The following is a 27,197-nucleotide window of genomic DNA, read 5'->3' on the forward strand; positions in this document are numbered from 1 at the left end:
TTACAATATCTTTGTCCCTTATGAAGTACAACTGCACTTCATATGTATATATAGTGCAAAACACAGTGCATCTGTACCTATGTGGGACGACCTTGATTATATCATTTAGTGCAACTGTACTCGGATCCAGTCAGAAGTACCCGTATTATTGGACAGAACATAAAGTTATTGACAGCTAACAATGTGCATGCATGTAGACTTTTGTGTCAGACGTTTACCATTTAGAGGTGCATCACAACACAAAATATTATCCACTGTATCTTTAAATTGATTATATAGCGATGGCTTCCAATAAAGCATATAAAGAAATCTACATTACAAAAGATGTCGCACGGTTTTCTTTCATTTGGTATGAAAATAGCGGCACAATAGCTAATTGTTTTCGGAATTCCAACACTGTGGAAAAAAAAATAACTGAGAAAAATATGATACTGCCTGGATTCCAAAAACAAAACAGTTTCATATTGTGATTTCAAAGATTTGTTATTTTATCTTTTGCACCCTGCATATCATTGAAACTCATCAACTATTCCACAAAAGCCTATTCACAGCAAAGACACAATAAATCAATGAATGCTAATAGCAAATGTTAATTGAAAACCTGTCTACGTGTAAACCATAAAAATGATGAAAATGCAGAGACACTTCAATTTCCTTCAATTCAGAGTACATTGTATATGTAATTCTCGCTTCTCACTCGGCTTTGTCATCTTTTGTGCGCGTTCGAAACTCGTCAATGACCGTTTTAATCTTCTTATTATTATAATCCGTGACCATACAATAACATATATGGTTATGCTTATAACGAACCTTATTTATTTCAGGTGTACATATTGTGTATTTACATGTGTATCTCGTTAATTTTTAACCGGATTTTCCAACGGAAAAATCCGGTTATTAAAATGGTGAAAATGGCTGGCGGGCGGGCGGGAGGCTGCCAAAAGGGTACCCTCATTTTGCGGATAACTCCTCCTACAGTTCTCAAGATAGGAAGTTGTTCCTTTGCAGATTAATTGTACATATATCAGAGGTGTGCATATTGCTAGGATTTTGATTTCCGATATAATTTATGAAAAAAATACCAGCTTTTGAACTTAGTCATTTTTTGGCAAAATATTGCATATAGGGTACCCTCATTGTACGGATAATTCCTCCTACAGTTCTCAAGATAGGAAATTGTTCTTTTGCAGATCAGTTGTACTTATATTAAAGGTGTGCGTATTGCTAGAATTTTGATTTCCGATAATTTATGAAAAAATACCAGCTTTTGAACTTAGTCATTTTTTGGCAAAATATTGCATATAGGATACCCTCATTGTACGGATAACTCCTCCTACAGTTCTCAAGATAGGAAGTGGTTCCTTTGCAGATTAATTGTACATATATCAGAGGTGTGCACATTGCTAGGATTTTGATTTCTGAAAAAAATACCAGCTTTTGAACTTAGTCATTTTTTGGCAAAATATTGCATATAGGGTACTCCATTTCACTGGATACGGGTTGACATGGATTATGGATAACAGTTCAAATAAAAGAAAACCCGGTTTGCTGTCACATTGACAGCTTTTCACTTGTTAAATAATTGGTTGAATAAAGTATTTAATGAAACCTTTTAATCAGCAGACATTTTCAAAGAGATTTATAAAATCAATGGTAAATTAAGTAAGAAAAACATAAACATGCAAATCAAGTTTCAATTATACTCTATATGGATTTATATTTATAACAAGTGCGTTGATTGCAACGTATTTCAAATGCCGATAACTGTGGGCAGCAGTTAGTTCTCTCTTACAACAAACAGATCACTTCACCTTCCAACAGACGTATATACTTGTAATGAGTAAACTACATGTATGTAGAATGGGTCCTATTTACTGGGATTGGTGTGCGTGTAAATGTACATTTACACATTTCCATTAACATGATTCTTATTAGACCAGTCTAAATATTTAACTTTAAACAAATCTACTTGTTAACATATCAAGTTCACCGAAATGTGTTGACCCATTTTGAACAAATATTCCAGCGTCAAAGAAAAAAAAGAAGCGATCTTTAATTTATGTTTTAAATAGTCATGTGTTTGATTTAAACAACGTTCATGAAAAGACCAACCAGTTTATTGGACCAATTAATGACCAACTGATAAAATTTAATTTTCGAAATACGGTGTCGTTTCGCAGCCCCCCCCCCCGGGTTTTCTTGTGACAAAATACTGTATAAGCGCATGCTTATAAATGGACAGTGTATAAAAAGGGGAAAATCTACTACATGTAAATAGACAGCTTTCCGTTGCGGGAAATCTCCTATATGGCTATTTTTCTGGTAAGAAAAACTGCTGTATAGCCATTTCCGGAGAAAAGATGGCTAGGGGGAAATGTACTATTATAACATCGGTAGACGGTAAACACTTCCGGCATGATAAAATTTATTTATTCAGTACCAACTGACAATATAAAATTTATATGAATTGATATCATACTAATTAATTAATTTTGTTGACTATTAAAAAAAAAGTAATAATAAGAATACAGAACGTTTTTGAACAACGTGTGTCTGTTATTTAAACATCATGTAACCATAAACCATGAGGCTTTAAGTAAACACTATGCTCAAAAATGAACGTTAAGTCAACTAATAAGGTCAATAATGCAATCTCAGAATGTGAAAAATACGAAGCAAATACTATCTATAGCGATTTATCTACAGGGGCTAAGAACACGAGAAAAAAAAATCAAACCATTCTATATCTATCAGACGTACATCTTTAACTGACTCACCATGCTTCTTTTACAAGTACATCAAATAAATTTTCTTGGTTCGAAGCTGCTAGTCATTCATGTAGAACATAAATATCTGAAAAACTGTCATATTGTATATTTTGAATTTACTGGGTGGGTGTAAATAAAGAATTAACAATAGGACAATAACATGAATATATACGTCGAAGTGATTTGACAGACTAAAAATCTGAACTATAGCATATTTACATCTACCAAGTATTATTTTTACTATTTCTTACGGAAACCTATAGTTAGAGCCATTTTAACAAGAGATTGGACTTTGGGTAGTTGAGTCAAACGGCAATGTGACGTAGGCCTGTTTATTTCATTATAGGCCACTCGGGTATGGCTATTTGAAATCAACACTATTTGTCTTGCTTTTGAGCAAAGTTTTCTCAATCGGTGTATATTTCGCTTAACGCCAGCGTAATTTTAATTTTGTTTTGACGCAAGAAATAGAACGTTACATCCTACTAAAAGTCCAAGGTCTTGTTAAAATGGTTCTAATTCATAGCTCTATATAAACAGCCAGACTGAAATATACACGCCCCGTTTATTGATTGGTCGAAATCTACGGCGGCTGAAACTGATAAGAAAATGACAGGAATGAAATTGACACGCCATGTTAATCGCTTGGTCGAAACCTACAGCGACCTAATTACAGAATTACAAAATTACAGACTGCACGAAATAATCATGATGATGTCAGACTCGGAGTCTCAAAGGAGACGATTTGGCCGTTTCTGTTAGCTAACGTACTAATTTAGTGAATTTTACTAACTTTTCATATTCAATTTTTTAACTAGTTAAAAGAGAAATGTTAATATACACAATAAAATGCTTTCTTTGATGATTCATGCGGGTTATTAAGGTAGCGATCATTGCAGAAAACATTTACATACTTTGTACGTACATTTACATACATTTGCTTTGTATTTTTTTCTGCATTGTCGCTACCTTCATATCCCGAATGAATTACCAAAGAAAGCGTTTTATTGTTTGAATAAATCTCGCATCATTGAACATCACAATGGTTTTCTTATTCATGTTCGAGATAACAAGGTTTTTCTGTACAATTCAATTTTCAGGTTCCTTCGGCGGCAGAGGCGGAATTCCTGGGAACGGAGAATATCTGAATAAGTCCCAGGCGGCGACCTATCCCAGTACCCAGAATCCCAACTCAGGCGGAAGCGGGGGCGGGGGTTCATGTGGTGGCAGCGGAGGCGGGAACATTTACATCCACTCAGATGTCTCGGTACAGATTGATGGGCTCTTGTCAGCCAATGGGATTGCAGCGTCTGGTTTTGACTGCGGTGGTGGAAGTGGGGGATCGATAAACATCGTCACCAACCTTATCGAGGGGACCGGTGTCATCTCAGCCAATGGGGGTGACGGGCAGGGCAGTGGGGGAGGTGGCGGGGGAGGGCGTGTCTCGGTGAGGCACATTTACGACAGATTCACGGGCACCATTATAAGTGCGGGGGGACTTGGAGGTAGGTATCAAGACCAAAGCCAAAAGTTGCTCATGCAGTCTGCTTAACCCAAGTTTTTTTTCGTAAAGCTGGAATTCTGCAGCGATTTAGTTTTAAATTTTTGAAATTGGTGTCGATTATATTGATTTAACAGAAGTTATAGTACAAAATTTATCAATAGATATATTTAAATCTTGTTTGATAATTTAATTTGTGCACAGGTAGAGACGTAGAAACTGCCAAAATTTCCTCTATGGCATCAACACGTAACAGAAATGGGTATTCATACATCTATGGAAATCTCGACCACACTTCCTCAACCACCAAATCATGGAGCCCATATTACACAGACGGCAACCAGTATCTGGAATTTCGTCTCTCAGAGCCTTACTATGTCACAGGGTTCGATACCAAGGGGGACACTTACAGCAACTCCTGGGTGACCAAGATAAAGTTCCTGTTTTACAATGACACTTCTGCTATGTGGGTGTGTAAATTTTGATTGCTTTGAATATTAGGAAAAAAACCAGGTTTGAAATGATTTTAAAACAGATAAGTGCTATTGTAAAAATTTATATGGGATCTGAGTTGGAATGTTGCCTGATGGCCATATCATTCTTTTTTACTCATATATCAAGCATATTCTGCAAATCCAACTTTTATTTCTGACAACTTTATTTTGTAATGTTGCTCTCTCCAGTGACTTAATTACTATTTGGGGGATAAGCATATAAACAAACAGGAAAACGTGATTTATTAGAGGACTGAGAAATATCCCTGGCGATTTAGGTATCTCAAACCTTGCAAAAGTTTCTTGAGTGTGTTTGGTTAACTGCAAATGTAGCCCAAAGTAAGTCGAATTTTGCAGGATTCAGTATTGTACATTGTTCATGTTCATATGTTAAATTCATATGGAGAGTAGTTTTATCTGAATTGTTTTACCATTATTTTCTCCAGGAGAACCTAGATTTCCCATCCAGTGGATTCTCTGCCAATGCGGATGCATCAAACGTGGTACATCACACTCTACCTGTAGCAGTCAAAACCACAAAGATTCGCCTGATTCCGGTCACGTGGTACAATCTCATTGGTCTAGCAGGCAGGATATATGGCTACAAACCAGGTACACAGACTCAAAATCCTAGGAATTAATTTTTTTGCATTTTTAAAATCCTTTTCTTTTAAAAAGATCTGTCAGGTCGTTAATAGTATTTATAATTTTCAAACTTGATACATTGAACAAAAATAGATTATTGTTCAAGTAAGATATGCCACAATATTAAATTGATATTTATATCTTCAATGGCAATTAATACAACTGTTTTTGACCATAAAAAACCCACTATTGATTTGATTTGAACATATTTTATTGTAAATATGTAAGATATATATACAAATGGTAAGGAAACAAGTTCTAACAACTTACGAGGTCTTAACACTATTAAGATTCATAGCACTGCAACAAACATTATACATTATAAATCAGTACCCCTGCCACTTTGCCAGATCATACTTCCATCATCATTATTGTAATTGCATCATCATCATACCAGCAGTAAGTACATGTATAATCTGTACCACAGCAAGCAACAAAAACCAATGAAACCCTTTTCAATTAATTTAATTTTTTTCTATGATAGTTACTCTGTAAAATTGTGTTGCATTTGTAATACATAGGCTAATTCTGCTTTCATTGTAGTTGATTCAGCAAAACTTGTTCGACCACCCACGCAATGCCAAACTATAACCAAAGGTAAGTCAAAGATGGACCAGAATCTTTTTGAAGTGTATACAAAGTTTTAAGTTTTGTCTCTTTTCCTAGTCACTGGCATTCTAGATATGACAATTCTACATCAGTCACAGTGGTCGTAGTTTGTCTTTCCTAGCAGCCAACAAAATGTGTTCAGTAGAATCTGAAGATTACAAAAGTTTGTCAGTAATTACCAGAATCAAATGTTAATCATATACATGTATATTGAATGGAATGTCCTGCCAGTGCAACATTTAGGCGTGGACCTGTAAAGGACTATATATGGTTTGAGCCTAAAACGGCCCCCTTAAATGAACATTGTCATTTTACCGTAATTCTTTGTTTTATTTGTACAAATATACATTTGAAGTTTTTTATACTTTTCATTTTGATTTTAATGCCCACAATTTAAAAATATGACATCATAAAGTTGACCTTTTCCCGCCATTTTCGCATTTTTGATATAAAACGGCTTGTTTTGAAGCAGTTTTCCTTTAAGGAAATATTGAGCGACTGCTTGAACAAACAAAATATTTTCACCAAAGATGTATCTCTCCAATACTTATAAGTGACAAAAAGTTTGTTCTTGTTCAAAGAGTCGCTCTATATTTCCCATTCGAAAAAAGATAAGAAAAATGTCAATTTTTGACTCATTTTGATTGAATCATAAAAATAGCGTCACTTCTGGCGTCATATACTGCCAGTGAGTGCATATAAATCAAATCAATAGGTGAAAAACATATTTTATGTCAACTCTTTTATAAAATAACACAGCAAATTAATGTACCTGAATCACTTTAAAAATAGCAAATTATGGGGGCCAAAATTGACTAATATCATACATAGTTCTTTGTTTTACTTTTATTCTCTCTTCAAACTATAGACATTACAACTAAAGCTATGGCTTACAATCTGTGTTAATCATTTCAAAGTTCTATTGTGAAAACCACCACCCTCAGGGATGGTAATATCACTATGAAACTTTGGAGCTGAATTTTATTTTTTATTTTTGCAAACAAGTGATGATTAAGTGTACAGTTTACCAACGCTCTCCCTATTTGTTTACAGCATCTGCTGGGGGTCCAGGGACAGTTTACCTGGAGCAGACCGGCCTCGGGGTGGGGACCCTGCTGATTGACGCCAGAGAGACCGACCCAGAGATCAAACTGACCAATCTGTGTGATGACTTCGACATCGAGGAATCAGGTACAGGTCCTTTCAGTACCAAGGAAATTTTTGCAAGATTAGTTTTTTTTATTACAAAAATATAATTTTTAGTAAAAGTATTTTTATTATGGTTTGGTGGTACATTTCCATTGAATTTTTGGCATTCAGTATACATGTTGAGGAATTTTTTTTCTTATTCTGCATTGTTTATTCTTTAATATAAATTCTTTTATTCCCTTTTACATAAAGTATCCTTGTATTATTTTACATTTCCTACTGACAGAGGTTTGGTTCTCAATTTTCTGCATACATGCTAATGAATTCAAAATTTTATATAAGTATGCAATTATATACATATGAAAATTAATCTCAATTCAATCTAAAATGAAGCACACTGAATCATTTTATGACCTGTTTTTTTCTAAATCAGGTCAAGGATGATATATTCTAATGTGATATACTCTTTATCTCAATTTCTGATAAACCATATTTGATAAATGACAATTTTAAGGAAATTTTTCATATGAAAGTCTAAATAATCAGACTCTAATTATTTTTAAATTTTTGTGTCCTGACTTACTTATTGTCAGAGTATGTATTAAGGAAGTCATTGAGAGGATGGAATGACAGTTCCATAAACTTCATCAATCAAGTTTTCATTTCCTGCCCTCCAATCATCAGCTACTAAATTATAAAAGATCTGTTCATGGTGCATACAGCTTAAAAAAAAGAAGACATATTTAAAAAATTTGTGAGTGGAAGGTGTGCTATTTTGTCCCATCATTAGGAAAAAAGAAAGAAAAACATATCTAATTAATGATGAACTGTATAAGATAAAGGAAAAAAGGTGTATGAACGAGGTTTCCTTCGTGTTACCTTTTACTAAAATAGAAGACAATGACATTTTAAACTCTAAGCGTAGGTGTGCTATTGATCGAATGCCTCATCATTGATTAACAAAAGGGGAAGACAGATTATGTTAAATGTATAAATTGTGTAAAAAATAAGGTTTGTTTATATAAGCTCTCCTCCTTGTTAGCTATAGTTTAAAAAATAGGACGACATGTCAGATTGTGACTAAAAGGTGTGCTTAAAATGCTTTCCTCATTGTTCATGAAGAGGGTTTAAGAGATGACTTATCCCCTCTTGCATGTGCATCCTGAGTTTTATACAGTACTATGTACTATTTTGTATTCAGTAGTTAAGTGGTCGAGCATTAGTTGTTACTGTCCCTTTGTCTGGGTGAGAGCAGTAAGCACTCCTGTTATACACACAGAAATGATGTATCATTATAAAAGGAGCATCACAATATGAGATGAATTTTATAATTATACAGAGTGAGAGTATAGATACAAAGGCATTTGTTCCTGTTAATGTCACTTAAAAAAACATCCTGTTGTCAATTGATGAAGAACTATATATGATAAGAGTTAAATTTGGCCCCCATAATTCGCCATTTTTTAAGTGTGTCGGGTACAATAAGATTTTAACTAATTTTTTAGAAGAGTTGATACAAAATATATTTTTCATTAATTCATTTGATTTATTTGCACTCACTGGCAGTATATGACGTCAGAAGTGACTCCATTTCTATAATTCAATCAAAATCAGCCAAAAATTGACATTTTTCTTATCTATTTACGAATGGGAAATATAAAGCGCATGCTTGAACAAGGACAATTTTTTTGTCACTTATTAGTCTTGGCTAGATACATCTCTGATTAAAATATTTTATTTGTTCAAGAATGCGCTCTATGTTTTCGGAAGGAAAAACTGTTTGATAACAAGCTGTTTTACGCTAAAAATGCAAAAATGGCGGGAAAAGGTTGTCTTTACAATGTCATATTTCTAAATTTAAACCAAAATGAATATTATGTAAACACATCACATACATATCTGTACTAAGAAAACAAAGAATGATAGTAAAATGATGATGTTCATTTTAGGGGGCCATTTTAGGCCCTTATCATATATAGTCCTTACATAAACCATTGTCACTGGTTTAACGAAGGAACTTATTTCTTATAACTTATTGTTATAAAATTCCGCAAATTGAGCCAACACTCCAGGCTTTCAAGTCACTCAACTGTATAGATATCTTAAGAGAGTATATGAAAAAAAATGAATATATTTTAAACATAATTCAAGGACTAGCTTGTCACATTTAATTAGTTATGAGAATAAAGTGTCCATGAGGCTTTTTTTTGTGTCTGGTGCTAAGATTTGCTGAATGTTGTGGTTCATGTATTTTTTTTAATGCATCAATATGTTTTGAATATTATCCTTAAAGCCATTTATTGAAAAAATAACTGTTGCACTGCTGATAAACAAAAATAAAAGAAAGAAATGTCAACAGGCTAAACAACCCTGTATGATTCACAGATTCGTTTTATCCAATTATGTTAAACTCAGAGTTTAAACAAAGACATTTAGAAAACGGAGGCAAAGTAATTTAAATACAGGTGCAGGTGTAGGTGTACAAAACCAGACATTTCTCAGCAATAATTGCATATCTCACAAATTGTCATAAAGGAATGCATGCTTTTAATGTGATTGTGTCCCTTTGGATCTAGGGGGTGCATCATGGCTGATGGATTTTCCGCCTAACCTGGACAGGATTGTTCTGTCTAACGGAGCCCAGTTAGTAATTCCTGAAAACGTCTCAGCCACAGAAATTTTGTCAGACACCAAATCCACCGTTTTCATCCTACCCTCGTCCAACTTGCTTCTGGGGAGAGAGATGAGGACCAATACATACGTGTATCCATCAGCTAGCGTAGAATTTGCCACAGGAGCTGATGTCACGGTACAGATGTGGTGTTACGTAGGAGGTGAACTTATCACTAATGTGACCACTCATGTAACAGTTTCAGGGAATCTGACCTTGACCCAACAGAATCTCGCGGCAGCTTCCCTGACAGTGGCAGACAAGGCTAAAATGACAGTGGTTCACGACGTCTTCACCGCAGAAATCGCCAAAATCAAAGTAATTGGTAACTTTGAGGCAAGAGGGCTCACAGACTTTGTTGGCATCACCGATTTTATTGTAGAAGCACCAGGTGTGGTGAAATTTGACCCCATTACCTCTGACCTTTACCTGGGAAGGAGAATCAGTTTGAATGGAAATGTATTTCTTGGAAAATCTGTTTCATTTCGGCATCCCTGTGAGATGTTCATATTAGCTGGCGGTGTACTTCAGTGGCCTAGCCCAGCAAACATCACAATCGAATGTTCCCAAGTTTACATCAATGGAAAATTCCATCCAGGAACGGTGAATTTTGCTGACGGAATTCTCAGTCTGCAGATTGGTCCATTGGGAGATTTTGTGTGTGAAATGGATGGTCCAGTTCTCACCAATGTCCTAGATGTGTTGGGAAAGTGGTACATCACAAACTTGGTGGAATTCAAGTCACTGAACCGCTCGGATTCCCGAATCGAAAAATTTGCGGTTTCCTCTCCAAATGGAAATCTTCGATTAAATACCAACAACTTGCCATTTCTTGTGAATGGAACATCTGTAAGTAAATTTTAGTTTCTTCTAAAGTTATTTCAAAGAGGTTAGAATTTTTGTTAAATGGTGTAAAATTTTCAGTCCTTTAGCAAAATTCAATTATGTTGCCTTGTTGTTGAAATTAAAACTACCAGTTCTTCATTTTTAAGTCAAAATAGCTAGATATAACATACAGTTTGATTGATATTTAACGGTTTTATTCATATTGGAAAATGTTTACACTAGAACTACAATTATGCAATTGGGACTCATATTACTGTCATACGATTTCACTGATCACATGACAAATTTCTCCAATCAGGTGCCATCAGAAATGAAAAGCACCGTGAGAGCAAGATACCTGGTTGTCCAGCAGTACATGCTTGGAGGAAATCTGTCCATCAGTCCGGGGGTGGATCGCCTGTGGGTGGGAAAATCTGGAAACCTCATTTTTACACCTTGCGGGCAGTTTCAGATTGATGAACTGTTCATTGATGGAGTACTATCTTCCCTAACTCCATTAATATTGGGAGGTTTGGCTCTCCTGAAGTCCAATCTTCTCTACATAGGACCGGGGGGTAGCATGTCACTGGACTCCTCGGTGCAAAATTCGAGGACTTGGACTGGTACTTCACAGATGGGGATACATAACTTGGCCATACACGGAAGCCTTAAGGCAGGCAGACTGATGAACCACCTTAATTCCAGCCAGGGTTGGGACTCGCTATATACTAACACCACCGGTTTGGTGGAGTTTGAATCAGAGGACGTGTTCTATGTTAACCACTTACAAATTGATGGCAGAATGGTTGTCTTCAGTCCCATCATTATGGTAGCGTTTGTTCCAGACAAAGGTCTAGAGATGTACATTGGGGGGACTGTCGTTCTTGATGCCTTAGCCTCACATCCTTTGGGTCCCTGGAGCGGTCAATCAAACATCACTGCAGACTTGATTAGCACGAGTACATCCAGTCGGTTTGACACTGGGAACACAGTTTGGATGGTCAAAGAGTTAATTGTGGGAGGGACCCTCAATTCTCAGCCCACAGAAGAGGTGAAGGTCATTATCTTCAGGGTCAAGGGCACTGGTGTGGCCACCTTCACCATCAATATCAACCTAAAGAGTGCAAACCTCAATATTGAAGCAGGAGGTGTTTTGGATCTGGACTTCAGGTAAGGATACAGATGTTCCAGCATAGAAAATAAAGTCTTCAATTTAAAATTTTATAGTTCAAGATTTCTGACAAAAATTTTTACCACACTGCTTCATAGCTTTAGATATTGATTTGATTTTTGAATCCAAACAGGGGACACTCTATAATGGAACATTAACAAAATTATCATTTCAATTGTCATTTGAACCAACAATTACAAATTTTTTATATATATCAGCTTAATTTTCAGTTTAGTATATTTAATTTGCAGAAAACTTAATTTTAAAAATGTTCTTTAAGTACCAGTAAATGCTTTTCATGAATACCCACTTAGTAAATACTCTAAATTTAATCAAATTTATTACAAGTTGTTTCCTATCTAGAGCAATTACTCATGCAGTGACCTTCACTCTTATAACAGGCGACCTCCAGCGTCTACAAGCTCGGGGAACTCCCCGTCGGTGCTGACTGTGTTGGAGTGGATACAGGTAGAAGGAACCTTGCAGGCAGGGTCAGCCGAGGTGACCTCAAAGTCAATGACCGTGTCTGGTAAAATTGACGTGTCCGGCGGAGGGTACCTGACCAATCAGGGACCAGGTAATGAGCTTGTTTTTATGATAGATACAGAAAAAGTCAGTACTGGTTAACTAAGGATATTAATTACTTTTATCATAGGATAACATACATGCGTACATATATAGTCATGTTTATAATCAATCTGAGGAAAAACAGACCTCTATTTTACAAAATCTATGCAATAGCATAAAAAAAAGTCAGATTGGTTGATAATTATAACAACAGTTTTCAATTTTTTTTAAAATTTGAAATACAGAATTTAGTTGCAACCAGAGGGACATTTTGTTGGAGTGTTATAATTCAAAATAAGACCTGGTTCTTGGCTGTGATTAGTTTTATAGATCTGATGATGATAAACATTATGAAACTGAAAGAGTATAAATCTAGGGAATGGTGTAGACAGAGAGTAGCATTGAAATTTTGCTCATTTTTCAAGGAGCTGGACAGAGCCACATCAATGGAGCCAATGGAGGAAGCCTTGGGTCAAGAGGGGGGCAGGGATCAGCTCTGACATCTGTTGCCATGGCGACCAGTGATATCTATAGCCGAGGTAGCTGGGGCAGTGGAGGAGGGTCGTCCCGGACCTCCAATGGAGGAAGAGGAGGAGGGTATCTACATGTTGACACCCCCACTCTCACCCTGACTGGTCTTATCATGTGTGACGGAAATAATGCTGAGGTAGGTGGGAATTTCAAATTGTGTGACCCATTATCCCAACAAGAGGTTCAGAGTTAATATGGTGTTTTTACATCAGCTTTGTGTATCTTGCATAGAACAGCTTTTTGTGCCTCAGATTTAACCATTTATAAGCTATCATGAAATTGATATACAATTACTCAAAAAGGGATTTTATGACCATTTTTTCAGGGATGTTTACAGCATTTTGTTGTTATGAATCTGATTTTTATACTTATTTTGTTTTACAAATGAATTTCTATAAAAGACGAGTGTTGAGATATTTCGAATGTTTTTCTTCTCTTGGCTTCAGTTTAAGAGAACTTTGTTTTGATTATTAATTTTTAGGGTGGACATGCTGGGGGTGGCAGTGGAGGGTCAGTGTATCTGCAAATAACCTCCAACCTGTACATGACTGGGCGGATAGTCTGTAATGGTGGTAATGGGGCAGGGAACGGCGGGGGAGGATCCGGTGGGAGTGTCAATGTCTTCTTTACCACAGGGCTGTATCACAGCAACCTCGTGACCTCCAGAGGTAAATAGTCAATGCCACAGGTGATATTTTACAGGTATAATAAAATCATGAATTTATATTCAGCATAGGTAAAAGTGAATATTAGCTATAATTCTGATGTATAAAAGTTTAGGATTAAAGAATGGAAAAAAATAATACTTGTGTAAAAGGTACAAAAATCACTTAATAGAGGTAGTTTGGGTGCATTAAATTGCTAGAGTATAAGTATTTCATGTAGTTTCCATAAGTTTATTTCATTGGTGAACCTCATAAAAATATATACATGTAAAGATGTCACACAACCTAGCAATCTATCAATTGTAAGTTATTCAAAATGTTACTGTGACTGTAACATTTTCAAAATAAAATTACCTCCATACATGTTAAATGTACAAAATCACTAATGCTCCTCAAAGAAAAATAGAGAATTCAAATTTTATGCATCATAAGTACATTAATTTTAGATGTATTACGTTATTTAGGAGGAACAGGGTATGAGCCTGGCGGACCAGGAATGACCTATTTCCATGGCAACCATGTGCGCAATCTTCGATTGGACAACAAATGTCAGCGTCCAAGAGTCACGGAACCTGCCTCCACATCCGCCAACCAGGCTCAGTTTGAGTCTTACAAAAGAAATGGTAATGCTGCCTTTATAGGCCATTATTTAGTGAACTATATAGTATATCTTTAAATTGGTTTACCTTCATTTATTGTCAAAAAGTCACAGTTGATTACCCTCTTTTCTCACGTTATGGAGAGAGTGGAAACAGTGATTATAATCAACCGTGGGCTTCTGAGGATGATCTTCATGATAAGGTTCCATAATTGTTTGGTCATTTGGAGTTGAGTTTATCTTTTATAAATGTGTTTTTTGCGGATGTTTCTTGCAGGTGCTGTGGCCTTTCTGATACCCAAGTATGATGGGTTTGTGTTTGACTTCACTCTGGTTGAGATATATGGAGGGTCCCATTTGACCTTGGAGGGCAGCAATGTGACCGTCCGGTCAATCAAGGTCATTGGAGATGATACCGGCCACTTCCATGTGGGGCCCTATCACACTCTTGAGCTAGTAGAGGTAGGGGGAGATAAATTGAGAAATTGATGAAGAAAAGAGATCTCCGAAGATTATTTGAATTATCTGTCTTGTATAGATATTGATGAGCAAATGTTTTGTATCTTATGCATGTTAATGAGAAATGATAAATCAGCAACTTGACTCTGTTAATTGATTATAAAACATATATGTGGCAATTGGCAATTTTACCTGTGTAAAAATAAAACTTAGAATGTTAATATTATGGTTGGAATTTGAAATTCATTAGTTATGATTATTATAGAGCGGATTCATTAATAATTCTGCATGTTATCAAGTAATTATGATATTGGTTTTAGGTCACATGATTTTGTAGAAAAGAACAACTAAAATCATTTTGGTTTTTTTCCAGACATCAGCTTACAGAAGAGCCAACATGACCTATCACCTGTTCCTGTATGAGGGCGCCACATGGATTCTGCCGAAGGCGACTGTAGAGTTCCGGGAGGTCCTGGACGAAGCCGGCCGAGGAATTAGGTCGGACGCCTGTCCCAGTGGGCTCCTTAACTCAAATTTTGTCAAAATCTGGGGCACAGTCATCGGAGACAAAGCCCACCTGCTGATTGCAACAGGTGATGATTAGTAGTGCTAATAACTGATAGTAATAATAATCACCAGAACATTATAATGTATTGATAATTGATAGGAGTAGGTAATAATTCCTGGCAGTGATTATTGTTACATGCATGAATTGCAAACTCATAGAAGTGGGAAATGCTTATTGATTTTCATATATAGAAATAGAATTTTATCATTCAAAATATAATTGATTTTACATTTGCCTTTACATTTTTATTTGTTTTATTTCTTTAATTTTTATCTTTGGTAATTTTTTTTTATCTTTGATACCTCTGATTTATTGAAACTAAGAACTTATTAGAACCTATGTACCGGTATATAAATGTCTCAAATAAAGATTTAATCGTGATTTTAAAAGTAAACTGGGATTCATTTTTTATTGCAACAGGAAAAAATGTGACTTTTGAGCTGGCTGCAACAAGAACACTACAGTTTGCTAACACCACCATTCAGGAGAACGGGGCCCTGATCTTTAACACTCAGTCAGGGAATACAAGCGACTTTTTCGACATCAATGTAAGACATTAGATATTGGATATTCATATCACTAGAATATTAGAGTATTTTATAGTTAAAAGACTGTGACTTGAACTACAAAAGTTCTCTGATGCTGAATCAACTTGTTGAGCTTTATGATCGTGCTGAAACACCCGAAACACTGTGAGTGATTTTTACAACAAGGTTTTTCACATTTTCCATTTGATCAGGTCGGAAGTCCTTCAAAAGCAGGAATTCTTACAATCCAAGGAGGGGGGAAGCTAGTGGGGCGAAACCTACATATAACAGCTGACTACCTGAAAGTCCATCGTACTGGTCTCCTCACTCTGACAGGAAGTGGAAGTAGTGATGGTAAAGGTCAGGGGTCATCAGGAAGTGGAGGTGGATATGGTGGAAAGGGTGGAGCCCAGAGTGTCAATGGTAAGTAGTCTTAGTAAACATTCATTTTAAGTTTGAATAAACTCCTTCTTTTTAATTAAATGTTAAGATAACCTTTCTGTATCTGTTGTTAAGGGATGTATGATTAAAAATTGATATTATTCCAGGTTTACATCAAGGCATGGTATATGGATCCCTGTATAATCCAGATGATTTTGGCAGTGGAGGATCCGGTGCCACCGCCTCCTTCGGTTCTGGTGGTGGAGTGTTGAAGGTGAAGGTGCTCCACACCCTGGAGGTTGAGGGAGTCGTAGAGAGTAATGGACAAGTCGGATCCAGCAGCATTGGGGGAGGATCTGGTGGGAGTGTCTGGATTGAAACAAAGTCTTTGACTGGATCCGGAACTATACAGGTCTTACGAAAGGCTTGAATTTTTTAAAATTAATTTGGAGCAAAGTGGGCAAAGAATATGAATTTCATAAGACTTGTCAATAGTATTCATTTGTTTTTGATATCTTTAATGTTTACCATTGTACAGGCAAATGGAGGTCCCAGTTCCTCAAACCTTGGGGGCGGAGGAGGGGGGAGAATAGCTGTTCACTACAGAAAGAAGACCTGGTGGAGAGGCCACATGATGGCCCGCGGAGGGTCTAGCCCTGGGGCTAATGGTGGGGCTGGAACAATCTACCTACAGGTCAGTTTTAACAGTGATCATTTTTTCTTGGTCGGTCTAGTGGCTGATTAGAAACCAGTGCCTTCTGCTTGTGCATGTAGATGGAATAGGCAGGTTTTTTCCTATAATTATTTTTAAAACTTGTTTTTGTGTGATGATTTATCTTATCCAGATGTTAAGTCTTTTGGGAAAAGTCTAAAGGAAAAAAAACCCCTGAGTTTTCTCATAAGGAATCACCAGTGCTTTCTGGTTGTGAATGGATTTTTTTTTTCAAAGTAAGCTAAAATGTTTTTGTGTGAGGATTTTTTTTTTTTTACAGAGAAAGTCCTCAAGAAAATTCAAAACATAGTCTCTCTCATAAATTGTTGCATTAAAATTAAAATGTACTTCTATACGTTAGCAGTATTCAGTTTTAGAATTTTATTATAATTATGTATTTTTTTTTTTTCTAGGACACTTTACCAGACTTCCAGAACCGAACACTGGTCATTGACAATGGTAGACAATCTGTGACCCCCAACCCCTCCACCACTACCCCAGAGATGCTGTCTGGGTACAGTAGCTCTGTGTACGCCGCAGACCCAGGGAGAACCTGGATTGTGGATAACAACACCGGGTCATTTGAGATTCTCCAGCTCACTGGGTCGGCTCATCTGGCTCTTCATCCGGATCTTGTCAGGTAATGAGCGGTTGTTACAGAGAGAGAGAAACCAGCCCAAATCAACACATCTTTCATTGTCCATCTACTTAATTTTATACTTATCATATTTTAACTCTATATATGAGCTTTATGATGAGCAAAGGTAGAGAGAAAATGTTGAAAATGCATTCGTCTTAATGCAAAGACAATGAAACCAAAACCCTTTATTGAAATACTTTGAGATTAAAGTGGATGACATGTTTGGATGTGTTTTATTACATTCATTACCAGTATATAACAACTATATTGCAGTATGATATTTCCTCATTACAGCCCTTTCAACCTGAAGTCCTTCACCTTTGTTGGAGATAGGACCGGAGTTTTACACGTAGGATCCGGACAGGTGGTTGTGGTACAACATCCGGATGATGCGGAGTTCCTGGTCAATGTGTATGTCTACCAAGGGGGGACACTCATCCTACCCGACTCCTTCATGTGTCACGGGATCAATATGCACATATGGTTTGTACTTACACTTAGATTTTTTATCAAACTAATGAAAACGTAATGCATTTGGCTGTGTATTTTGTTTACTGTGTTTGTTGGAAACCTGCGTGAGCTTTCTCAAAATTAATTATGTTGCTAGATTCCATCAAACAGGTACAATCAAAAATGCAGTAAATCAAATACACATGTACCATTATAACATAACATAATACATCCTAAATGTTTTATGATAAGAGTATTTTCACCTTAAAAGTCCAGATTTTGTCTCAATATGCTAATGCATTGGATGGAATAAATTTTATTGTTCAATAGGGGTGTACTGGGAATACATGAGATGATTATTGGAGATGGATGTAAACTGAAGCTGGGGCCCAAAGGGTCAACAAGACAGGTCAACACCACAGGGACGGCTGGGGAATATGTGTTCCCGGTGCTGACGGTGAAGGCTGGGGGAGAGGTCACGGTTACAGAGGATCTGGTACAGACGGACAGCTACTTAAGGATGCAGGTGAAAAAAATTGCTGCCCAAAAACATGAAATCAAATTTTCTCTACATTTTAGTTTGAATAATTTCAATGAATTCATAAATTGTTTCATAGGTTGGCAAGCTGAGGATACACGGCGGTGGATTTGTTCATGCGGTACATCTCAATCTGACAGCAGGGGAGATGATAGTGGATGATTTGGGCCGCGTGGTGGGGGATACCCACTCTGTGCCCTGTGTTACGGGGGAAGGCGTGAATGGTGCAGGAGCCTCAGGTAAACATAAAAAAAGGTTAAATGCTTAAAATATTTTATACTCAAGTAACGAAATTAAATAAAAAGGTTATAGAAATTTATTAGTTTTAAAAACTTGATCCAACTTAGGTGGTGGGCATGGAGGTCGAGGTGGGCGGGGCACTGGGGTCAGAAAAAATGGGTCTCCCCACGGACAGCTGTTTGACCCTGCAGACAGAGGCTGTAGGGGCGGCCACAGTTCCAGTGGACAGGGGGGACAAGGGGGTGGAGTTATCTTTCTTGAAGTCACAGGATTTCTACAGAACGACGGAGAAATCAGTGCCAATGGAGCTAAGGGAGGCAACTCTGCAGGAGGCGGCAGTGGTGGATCCATAAATATGAGGATTAACATGATAAAGGTAATACATGTATAGAGATAATGTAAATTTCTCTTATATAAAGTAAGAATTTCAATTGATAAAAGAAAATAAATTCTTCAGATGTTACACATATACGTAGTTTTTTTTACAGAAACAATAACACTTTGCTCTTATAATCTAGCAAGTTATTAATACCTGATTTATTGTGATTGACAGGGTTTGGGCAAGATCCAGGTGATTGGAGGAGATGGGGGCACGGTGGTTGGTAGTGCCTGGGGAGGGGCAGGATCAGGGGGGAGGATTGCTATGTTCTTTGCTGACAACAAGACATACAGCGGGTCGTTTGATGCCTACGGAGGTCTTGGGCACAGCGTAGAGGGAAACGGCAGCCCAGGAACCATCTACTTTTACCACACAGGTTAGGGAATATTCAACTTCTTTTTCATGCACGTTTTACATTTAAATATGCATTAAAACTGGAGTATTTTAAGAAACAATACGATTTGAAAATGATCTATGATCATGAATTACAAAATTAAGATTAATGAAATGAGAAAATTCTTTAATTTACCTGTAGTCTTAAATAAGGGTTTTAATTTTGAATGAAACAGTTTTTCATTGCTTGTAATATCTACATGCATTATTATGACTTTTAAGTTAGTCTGATTCAAGTACAGTACCCCTGTCATTACCTGTTTTGAGAATGATGCTGCAAAAAAACAAAGATATTTCTTGTGTGTATTGTTCAGGCTATAACCACTCTACACTCCTGTTGAACAACAATAATCGAGGCCCGCCGGGGGATACCAATGTGATCACGGACTACTCCAATCTAGAGGAAGACGTCGGCAAAGCCTGGTTCCTACCCCAGCATGGCCAGCATACACAAGCAGGTAAAACAGTGTAAAGTTTATTTTTGCACTTTTTATTTTCTCAAAGTCATGGGCGAATATGATTTTGCCTATGGTAATATTAAAATGCCCACTTTCAAATAAGGCCATTAGTCAAAAATGTAACAAAGGCAAAAACTTCCTCGTGTGCAGTAATTGAGATTAAAATTTTTTGATTGGCTTACTGAACATAATTATCGGTATGATAATTAATCTACATATATAACTGTTTATGGTTCTATGAATATTTTTCTTTGAAATAATCCTTATAAGTTAAAGATATATGAATATGGTAATAAAAATATTCATAAAGAATGAAGGAGATTTTAAATCAAATACCAATATACTTCAAAGGCAATTTTTTTTTTTATCTAGTCACTTTTATATCAATTTAATGGCTTTTATTCCACAAAATATTTTTTTTTTGGGGGGGGGGGGGGGGGCATTCATAAACAGAAAATTCTTAATAAGAGTAAGGAAAAATTTGATAAGATCAATTGCAGTTTTTTTACTCTTTTAAAATTTGAACTTCAGGTACAGATTCCAGTTACCACTTCAACGAGCTCCAGATCTACGGCAAGGCCCAGTTAGCCGTTCTGACCAGTCCTCTCAACTCGGCCGCCAGTCTGGTGTTTGACAACATGATCGGCGACCGCAGTGGTGCCCTGCACATCGGCAACAACCAGACCATGGACCTTTACAGACAGAAGATAGACTTGCCCTTCAGCGTCCACGTCTACAATGGCGGTTTCCTGGGTCTGGCCCCAGATACCTTTATCCACAATGTGGAAATCTTCCTCAATGGAACCCTAGCAAACGTGGACAATTTAACCATTCACCGCGGTGGTAAATTGTGGCTGAACAGGGATGGGCACACAGAGGGATTGGATTACAGCACATATCAGTTTAAATTTGTTCATGTGAAGACTAATGGTTACCTACACATGATATCTGACCCAGTCCGTGAACCCAATATTTCATTTTCTGTCACTAAACTTACCATTGATGGTGGGGGTTTGGTCAGAGGGACTTACATGTATATCCATGCACTGAACATCAGCATTGATGCCGGGGGAATTCTGAGTGCGGATGGACTAGGTTATGAAGTCAGTGATGGACCACCCAATGATGTTTTTGGATATCCTAACAGAGGTCTACATGGAATCATCAATGAAGGACGTGGGTACACAGGAACTACGTCAGGGTCAGGAGCGGGTCACGGGGGTAGTGGTGGGAGAGGGGATGGTGAGTTGGACATTGACAGTGTTTTGAATTGATTCATTCTGTCTACCTCTTCTCTTTCTCTCTAGAAAAATAAACTTCTGTAATCTTGCTTGATATATACAATAATGTGAATTTATTTCAGAATGTGTTCAGTGAAAAGTAGATTTTGATATTAGTAGTTTTTTCACTGAATCATTAAAATAAAGTAAAAAATGTTTGTTATTGATACAGTGCATGGAAAGCAACTCTATGTAGAGGCTGACAAAAATTGTCATTTGATAAGTTTGTATGACAATTATAATGAGTATTTTCATATCAGATGTGTAATTGCACTTTAAAGAAATAATCTCACTTTGACTCTAGGCAATGATAAAGGTGGCTTGGCCTATGGAGATCTGTATGAGCCGGTGGTGTTTGGGAGTGCCGGTGGTGGTCAGACAGGTGGTGCCGGTGGTGGTCGGATCTGGCTTAATGTGACAGACACACTCCTACTGGACGGACTGCTGACAGCTAGTGGAGAGAACGGGAAAAGCTCCTCCAGACATGCTGGAGGGGGAGGCAGTGGGGGCAGTGTCTGGCTCCACTGTAACACCATCACAGGTAATGTAACACGTAATGTAACATGTAATGTAACACCATCACAGGTAATGTGTAACACAATCACAGGTTACACATTAAATACCTACAAACTATTCGTTCATTGATTTGTCACTTCACATGAAATAAAAGTACTAATGTAATGGTAAGATTTTGTTTCAAAAAATATTATAACTTCTCATGTCCTTGTAATTATTGATGATAAGGTTAGATATTCATTATTATTTATTTTAGTGAGATGTTTACCAACAGAATAGTATCAAAGCAAATCTGTAATAAATATGAAATTTTTTTATGATTCTACTGACAATATTTTAAATATTCAAGTATTCTTCAAAGTAAATTGTTTTGTATTATGAATGCCGTATGAAGATCTTTTGTCAATATACAGGCTATGGAATGATTCTGACTCGAGGAGGAAATGGCTCTCGGTATAATGATGTCGGAGGAGGTGGAGGAGCGGGTGGAAGAATATCCATGTACTTCAGGCAAAACAAGACTTTCAGCGAGTTCCGCTACCTGTCAAACGGAGGCTGGCCGGGTCTGGTGAGCGAGATAAGTCGGAGTGAGAGCGGGGGGCCTGGCACAGTCTTTATATATCATACAGCCTACGATCACCGCACTCTGATTGTCGACAACAACGGAGCACCACTTCCTAATCAGAAGTACGTCAACTGGGAGGACAAAGAAAAAGACGGAGCTCGGGCCTGGATACTTCCTATCTCCGGTCTCAATGACTTTGCCTATGGGTCGTATCAGTTCACCTTTGAGGAGTTGCAGATTTACGGCAATGCCCACCTGGCTTTTCATCCTCCCATTGTCCTTCCGTCTACTGATGTATATAACCCTGCTGCCGGTCCATCACAAGGGATCGGTCTTATGAATGGCTACAACCTGACTGTGTTCTTCAAGTACATGATTGGGGATAGAACTGGCTCAGTGCATGTAGCAGGAGGACAGATCTTGGATTTAGAGAGGGACGAGATCGATTTGCCGTTTAACTGCTACGTGTACAGGGGAGGTTATCTGGGCCTTGCTGATATGACATTTGTCCATGGAGTCGAGATACACCTCAGTGGGGTGCTGGCTAACGTGGAGAACCTCACACTTCACCATGGTGGCTACCTCTGGCTCAAAGATGGGGGCCACACCCTGAGTGAGCCAGATAGCCAGTATATGTTTGAATTTGTCAGGATTCAAGATGAAGGAATAGTAAATGCCACCACAGATCCAGTGGAAGACGAGGGGATAACCTTCTTCACAAGATCCATTTCTGTGGAGGGAGGTGGAGTGCTCCACGGAACACACATGACTTTCCACACAGAGAATATAACAATCGATGCTGGAGGACTGATCACCTCAGAGGGCCTAGGCTACAGGTCTAATCACATATCAGTCTTGCATGACCGATTATCAGTCCATGGACCAGTGAACCCTGGTAGACCACCAAGCGCTGAAGGAGTGGGTGCAGGTGGGGGTCATGGTGGATCAGGGGGTCACAGTGGGGGCACCAATAGCAGGTCTGGATTTGCTTACGGAAACATCTATGAGCCCGATCGGATTGGAAGCTCCGGAGGTTTTGGAGCTCAAGGAGCCCTAGGAGGATCAGGAGGGGGGCTGATGTGGATGAATGTGACAAACACTATCTATATTGATGGAGAACTGAGTGCTAGAGGTGGAGATGCTGATATGAAAGGTGGAGGAGGTGGATCAGGTGGGAGTATCTGGCTGTTCTGTCGAACCATCACAGGATATGGTAAGATCACCGCTCACGGGGGAGACGGAAGTAAGAGCAGCACCAGCCCCGGGGGTGGAGGGGCAGGGGGCAGGATCGCAATGTACTTCATGATCAATGAGACCTTCACCAGTTTTAGCTATGAAGCCTTTGGTGGGAAGGCTGGCAATGAAATAGTTTCTGAAAATGGAGGTGGAGGAACAGTCTTCATATACCACATGTGGGAAAATCACACCACACTCCTGATTGACAATGGAGGGAGAAAACCAAGAGACGAACTGAACGTCATCAAAGATTACAATAACTTGCAGACAGACAGTTGTAGAACCTGGATTCTGCCCGAGTCCGGTACTCACTACTTTGCAGGTGGTGGCTACAAGTACTACTTCAATGAGCTGCAGATCTACGGTGATGCCCACCTAGCCATTCTTCCTGAGCCTGTTGGTACCCCGGTGGATGTGTTTTTCCTTTACATGATTGGAGACAGAAGTGGAACTGTGCATCTGTCGGATAAACAGGTGATGGACCTAGAGCGACCAGAGATAGACCTACCCTTCAGCGTGCGTGCATACTCTGGGTCCTACATTGGCTTAGCTCCCTTCACTATTATCCACGATGTCAGCATCTGGCTGCACGGATCCTTAGACCACGTGGAAAATATTACTCTGCATCACAATGGTCTGCTTTCGTTGGAGTATGGAGGCCACACCGAGGGACTGGAGGCCAGTCATTTTGAGTTCAGGTTCGTGCGGATTCAGCATAATTCCACCATCTGGGCCATCACAGACCCGGTCACTGAGATAGGGATTAACTACAGGGTGGATCATACCATGTTCATAGAGGGTGGAGGGACGTTCAGGGGGGCCAATGTTACCATTGAGGCCCACAATATCATCATTGACTGCAGGGGAACGCTGATAGCTGATGGCTTGGGCTACAGACCTAAAGACACACCCAGTGCCTTAGTCAACCTGGGAATTGGACAAACAGCACCAGGTGGTTCCTCTGGTGGAGGCCATGGTGGTACCAGTGGGCGTGGAGGAGGCACAGAGCTCACAGGTAGGGTGGGAACCTCTTATTTTAAGGATTACGTTTACTCAGGGGCGAAAAAAAATCCACTAATAGGAACGAAAAACTACTTATTCTACATTGTAGCCCCACTATTGTGGTGCTATTTTTCACTTTCAAATAACTAGGTCAATGACCTACTTTTTCTGCTAGTGACCTCTGAATGTTTTTTGAAAAAATTGTCAAAATTTGTCAAAATTGTCCACCATTTTCAAGGTTTTCTTTATGTTGTAATTATTAGAAATAATAAAACAATTTGTAGATTGGGAAATGATAAAATACGAATGACTTTACTAATTTTATATTTGACTGAATCGTTTTAAGCTCATATTTTAAGTTTAATTTAGTCCGAATTTCCTCTATCATTTTCCAAAATTGTACCCATTTTTGTTCGAGTGTTACAAAAAAACTGACTAATAGGAGCTCCAAACCATTCATTGCCTAAAACTGTTTTTGTTGTCTGTATTATGTTGACATTAACATTATATAAGGTCAATGATCAAAATTTCGAGATATTTTATGTTGAAACGATTTTATGTATTTTAAAGATTTTTCCAATCGCGTGCCAGCCAGTGATATAAATTTATAGACGAGTAAATACAACCATAAAATATGTAAATTGATGTGAAAAAGCATATAGAAACTTTACTTTTGCAATTACATTTCAACAGAAAGTTTTTAAGAGAAAAAAAGAAAATGAAAAACTTAGTCCGAATTTCCTCTGTTTTAATATTCATCTACCTTTGTCGGAGCATTTCTTCCTCAAATAAACAAATCATAGATATCAATATCGATATTTGTTAATAACGTTCTTATTTTGTGTTTTTAAAACAACTTAATTTGGACTTCAGATATTGAACTTTGTAAAAATATTTTTTGAAATCTCAAACCCTGAGTAAACGTAATCCTTAATGTTTTATGCCAAATATTAACTTATTAAAAAACTTGGTGAATTTTACCTTGCTAGGATCTGACCCCTGACTATGCTACCATGAGATAATTTTTTGGAGAATAGCAACTTTTTACCATTATTTTCATGCAAAAAAAATTTACCTCGATCTGTAAAAACTTTTTTGAATTTTGTCCCAAGCACTATACTACCATGAACTAAGTTTTTTAAAATTGAATATTTCATCGCTCTTTATACTTTTCAACCAACATATGTTGGTTGCATGTATCACAAATTAAAGAAAATTTCCTTTGTCAATAAAGCTTTCTTAAATTCAGTCAGAAGTGCCGTAATTTTGATAATGAAGTTATTGCAATGTATAAATTTTTTTTTAAATGAGCGAATAAATAATCTGATCGGTTCTTTTGCTTTTTCTTTTCTTTAGGACAGAGCTATGGACACCTATACCAGCCCTATGCCTTTGGGAGTGCTGGGGGTGGAGGGCAGGGTGTGGGGGGAGCAGGAGGGGGGATGCTATGGCTGAACGTTACAAACATGATAGAGATAGACGGAGAGCTTAGGAGTGATGGACAGGACGCTGTGGGAGACGGTGGAGGGGGTGGGTCTGGGGGGAGCATCTGGATGTACTGCCGAGTGTTCAGGGGCCAAGGTAAGGGGATATCCACCATATTTTATAGCTATAAAAAACATTTTTACTTCAAAAATCATTTATTTTTTACAGAAAAAAAATGACTTGCACTATAAGATTCCAATAAAATCTTCAATTAAGACTTTAGGATTAAAAGTTACTTTTCTTATTGCTCCAATTGAATTCTATTATAGCTAAGATTTTTTTGTTTTAAGGGAATGTTACGGCCAGTGGAGGAAATGGCAGACTGACAGGAGGGGGAGGGGCAGCAGGGAGGATCGCAGTCTACTTCTACATCAATGACACTTACCTGGGGTCATACCAGGCTCACGGTGGCCAATCAGGGTCAGGGTCCAACTCAGAGCCCGGGGGCCCAGGCACAGTGTTCCTATACCACCAGGAATACAAGCACCGCACTCTGTACGTAAACAACGACAACCTGGTCAGCAATCATGTGAAAACCATCAGAGACTACTCCGTACTCTCCAGAGACAGCTTCAAAGCTTGGATCCACCCAGATGCTGGGAAACACTGGCTTGCTCTGGGTAACTTTGATTTCCGTTTTGAGGAACTGCAGATCTATGGCAATGCCCATTTGGCTGTGCTACCTAAACCAGTCACTAAGGGAAGCAATCTACACTTCCTGCACATGATTGGAGATAGAACCGGATTCATCCATGTGGGACCAAATCAGGTTATGGACTTGAGGAGAACATTTTTGGACACCCCATTCAGCTCTTATGTGTATGAAGGTGGGTACCTAGGTCTGGCCCCTGACACTAATTTGGAGAAGGTTTTTGCCCATGTAGAAGGGACAGTCGATCACATCATGAACCTGACCCTCATTGCTGGGGGAGAGTTGAGGCTGTTCCTGACCGGATCCACCAACAGAAGGCCACGACTGAACTACCACATTAATGGCACCACTGTCATAAAGGCGGAGTCGTCCATCAACTGTTCCAGTCCCAGGGCTCACAGTGAAAAGTAAATATGATGGTCTTGTCTTCCTGTCTTTCTTTTGTTCTTTCTTTCTTTCTTTCAATAGCATAATTTGTGAATGTTCTGAAATAACAAGCTGATCCCCTGGACACCCCTTATG

The 27,197-nt window shown here is 38.1% G+C and overlaps 1 protein-coding gene across 1 annotated transcript in view; it reads left to right on the top strand.

The window, feature by feature from the left end:
• The window catches only part of LOC105342567 (uncharacterized), a 78,803-nt gene that overhangs the window by 3,729 nt on the left and 47,877 nt on the right, over window positions 1-27,197 (top strand). The window contains exons 2-30 of the mRNA XM_066083324.1: window positions 3,869-4,273; window positions 4,474-4,739; window positions 5,210-5,375; window positions 5,952-6,005; window positions 7,071-7,208; window positions 9,743-10,686; window positions 10,982-11,832; window positions 12,235-12,410; window positions 12,826-13,067; window positions 13,413-13,599; window positions 14,061-14,219; window positions 14,472-14,656; window positions 15,027-15,246; window positions 15,642-15,769; window positions 15,961-16,171; window positions 16,297-16,541; window positions 16,668-16,823; window positions 17,255-17,481; window positions 17,776-17,964; window positions 18,262-18,457; window positions 18,549-18,708; window positions 18,817-19,085; window positions 19,263-19,464; window positions 19,796-19,939; window positions 20,471-21,181; window positions 21,524-21,760; window positions 22,149-24,551; window positions 25,895-26,119; window positions 26,314-27,082. Of these exons, the coding sequence (XP_065939396.1) occupies window positions 3,869-4,273; window positions 4,474-4,739; window positions 5,210-5,375; window positions 5,952-6,005; window positions 7,071-7,208; window positions 9,743-10,686; window positions 10,982-11,832; window positions 12,235-12,410; window positions 12,826-13,067; window positions 13,413-13,599; window positions 14,061-14,219; window positions 14,472-14,656; window positions 15,027-15,246; window positions 15,642-15,769; window positions 15,961-16,171; window positions 16,297-16,541; window positions 16,668-16,823; window positions 17,255-17,481; window positions 17,776-17,964; window positions 18,262-18,457; window positions 18,549-18,708; window positions 18,817-19,085; window positions 19,263-19,464; window positions 19,796-19,939; window positions 20,471-21,181; window positions 21,524-21,760; window positions 22,149-24,551; window positions 25,895-26,119; window positions 26,314-27,082 (10,465 nt within the window). The remainder of the gene's footprint in view (window positions 1-3,868; window positions 4,274-4,473; window positions 4,740-5,209; window positions 5,376-5,951; window positions 6,006-7,070; window positions 7,209-9,742; window positions 10,687-10,981; window positions 11,833-12,234; window positions 12,411-12,825; window positions 13,068-13,412; window positions 13,600-14,060; window positions 14,220-14,471; window positions 14,657-15,026; window positions 15,247-15,641; window positions 15,770-15,960; window positions 16,172-16,296; window positions 16,542-16,667; window positions 16,824-17,254; window positions 17,482-17,775; window positions 17,965-18,261; window positions 18,458-18,548; window positions 18,709-18,816; window positions 19,086-19,262; window positions 19,465-19,795; window positions 19,940-20,470; window positions 21,182-21,523; window positions 21,761-22,148; window positions 24,552-25,894; window positions 26,120-26,313; window positions 27,083-27,197) is intronic.

The sequence above is a fragment of the Magallana gigas genome, chromosome 4 (genome assembly GCF_963853765.1).
Source record: "Magallana gigas chromosome 4, xbMagGiga1.1, whole genome shotgun sequence".
Classification (NCBI taxonomy): domain Eukaryota; kingdom Metazoa; phylum Mollusca; class Bivalvia; order Ostreida; family Ostreidae; genus Magallana; species Magallana gigas.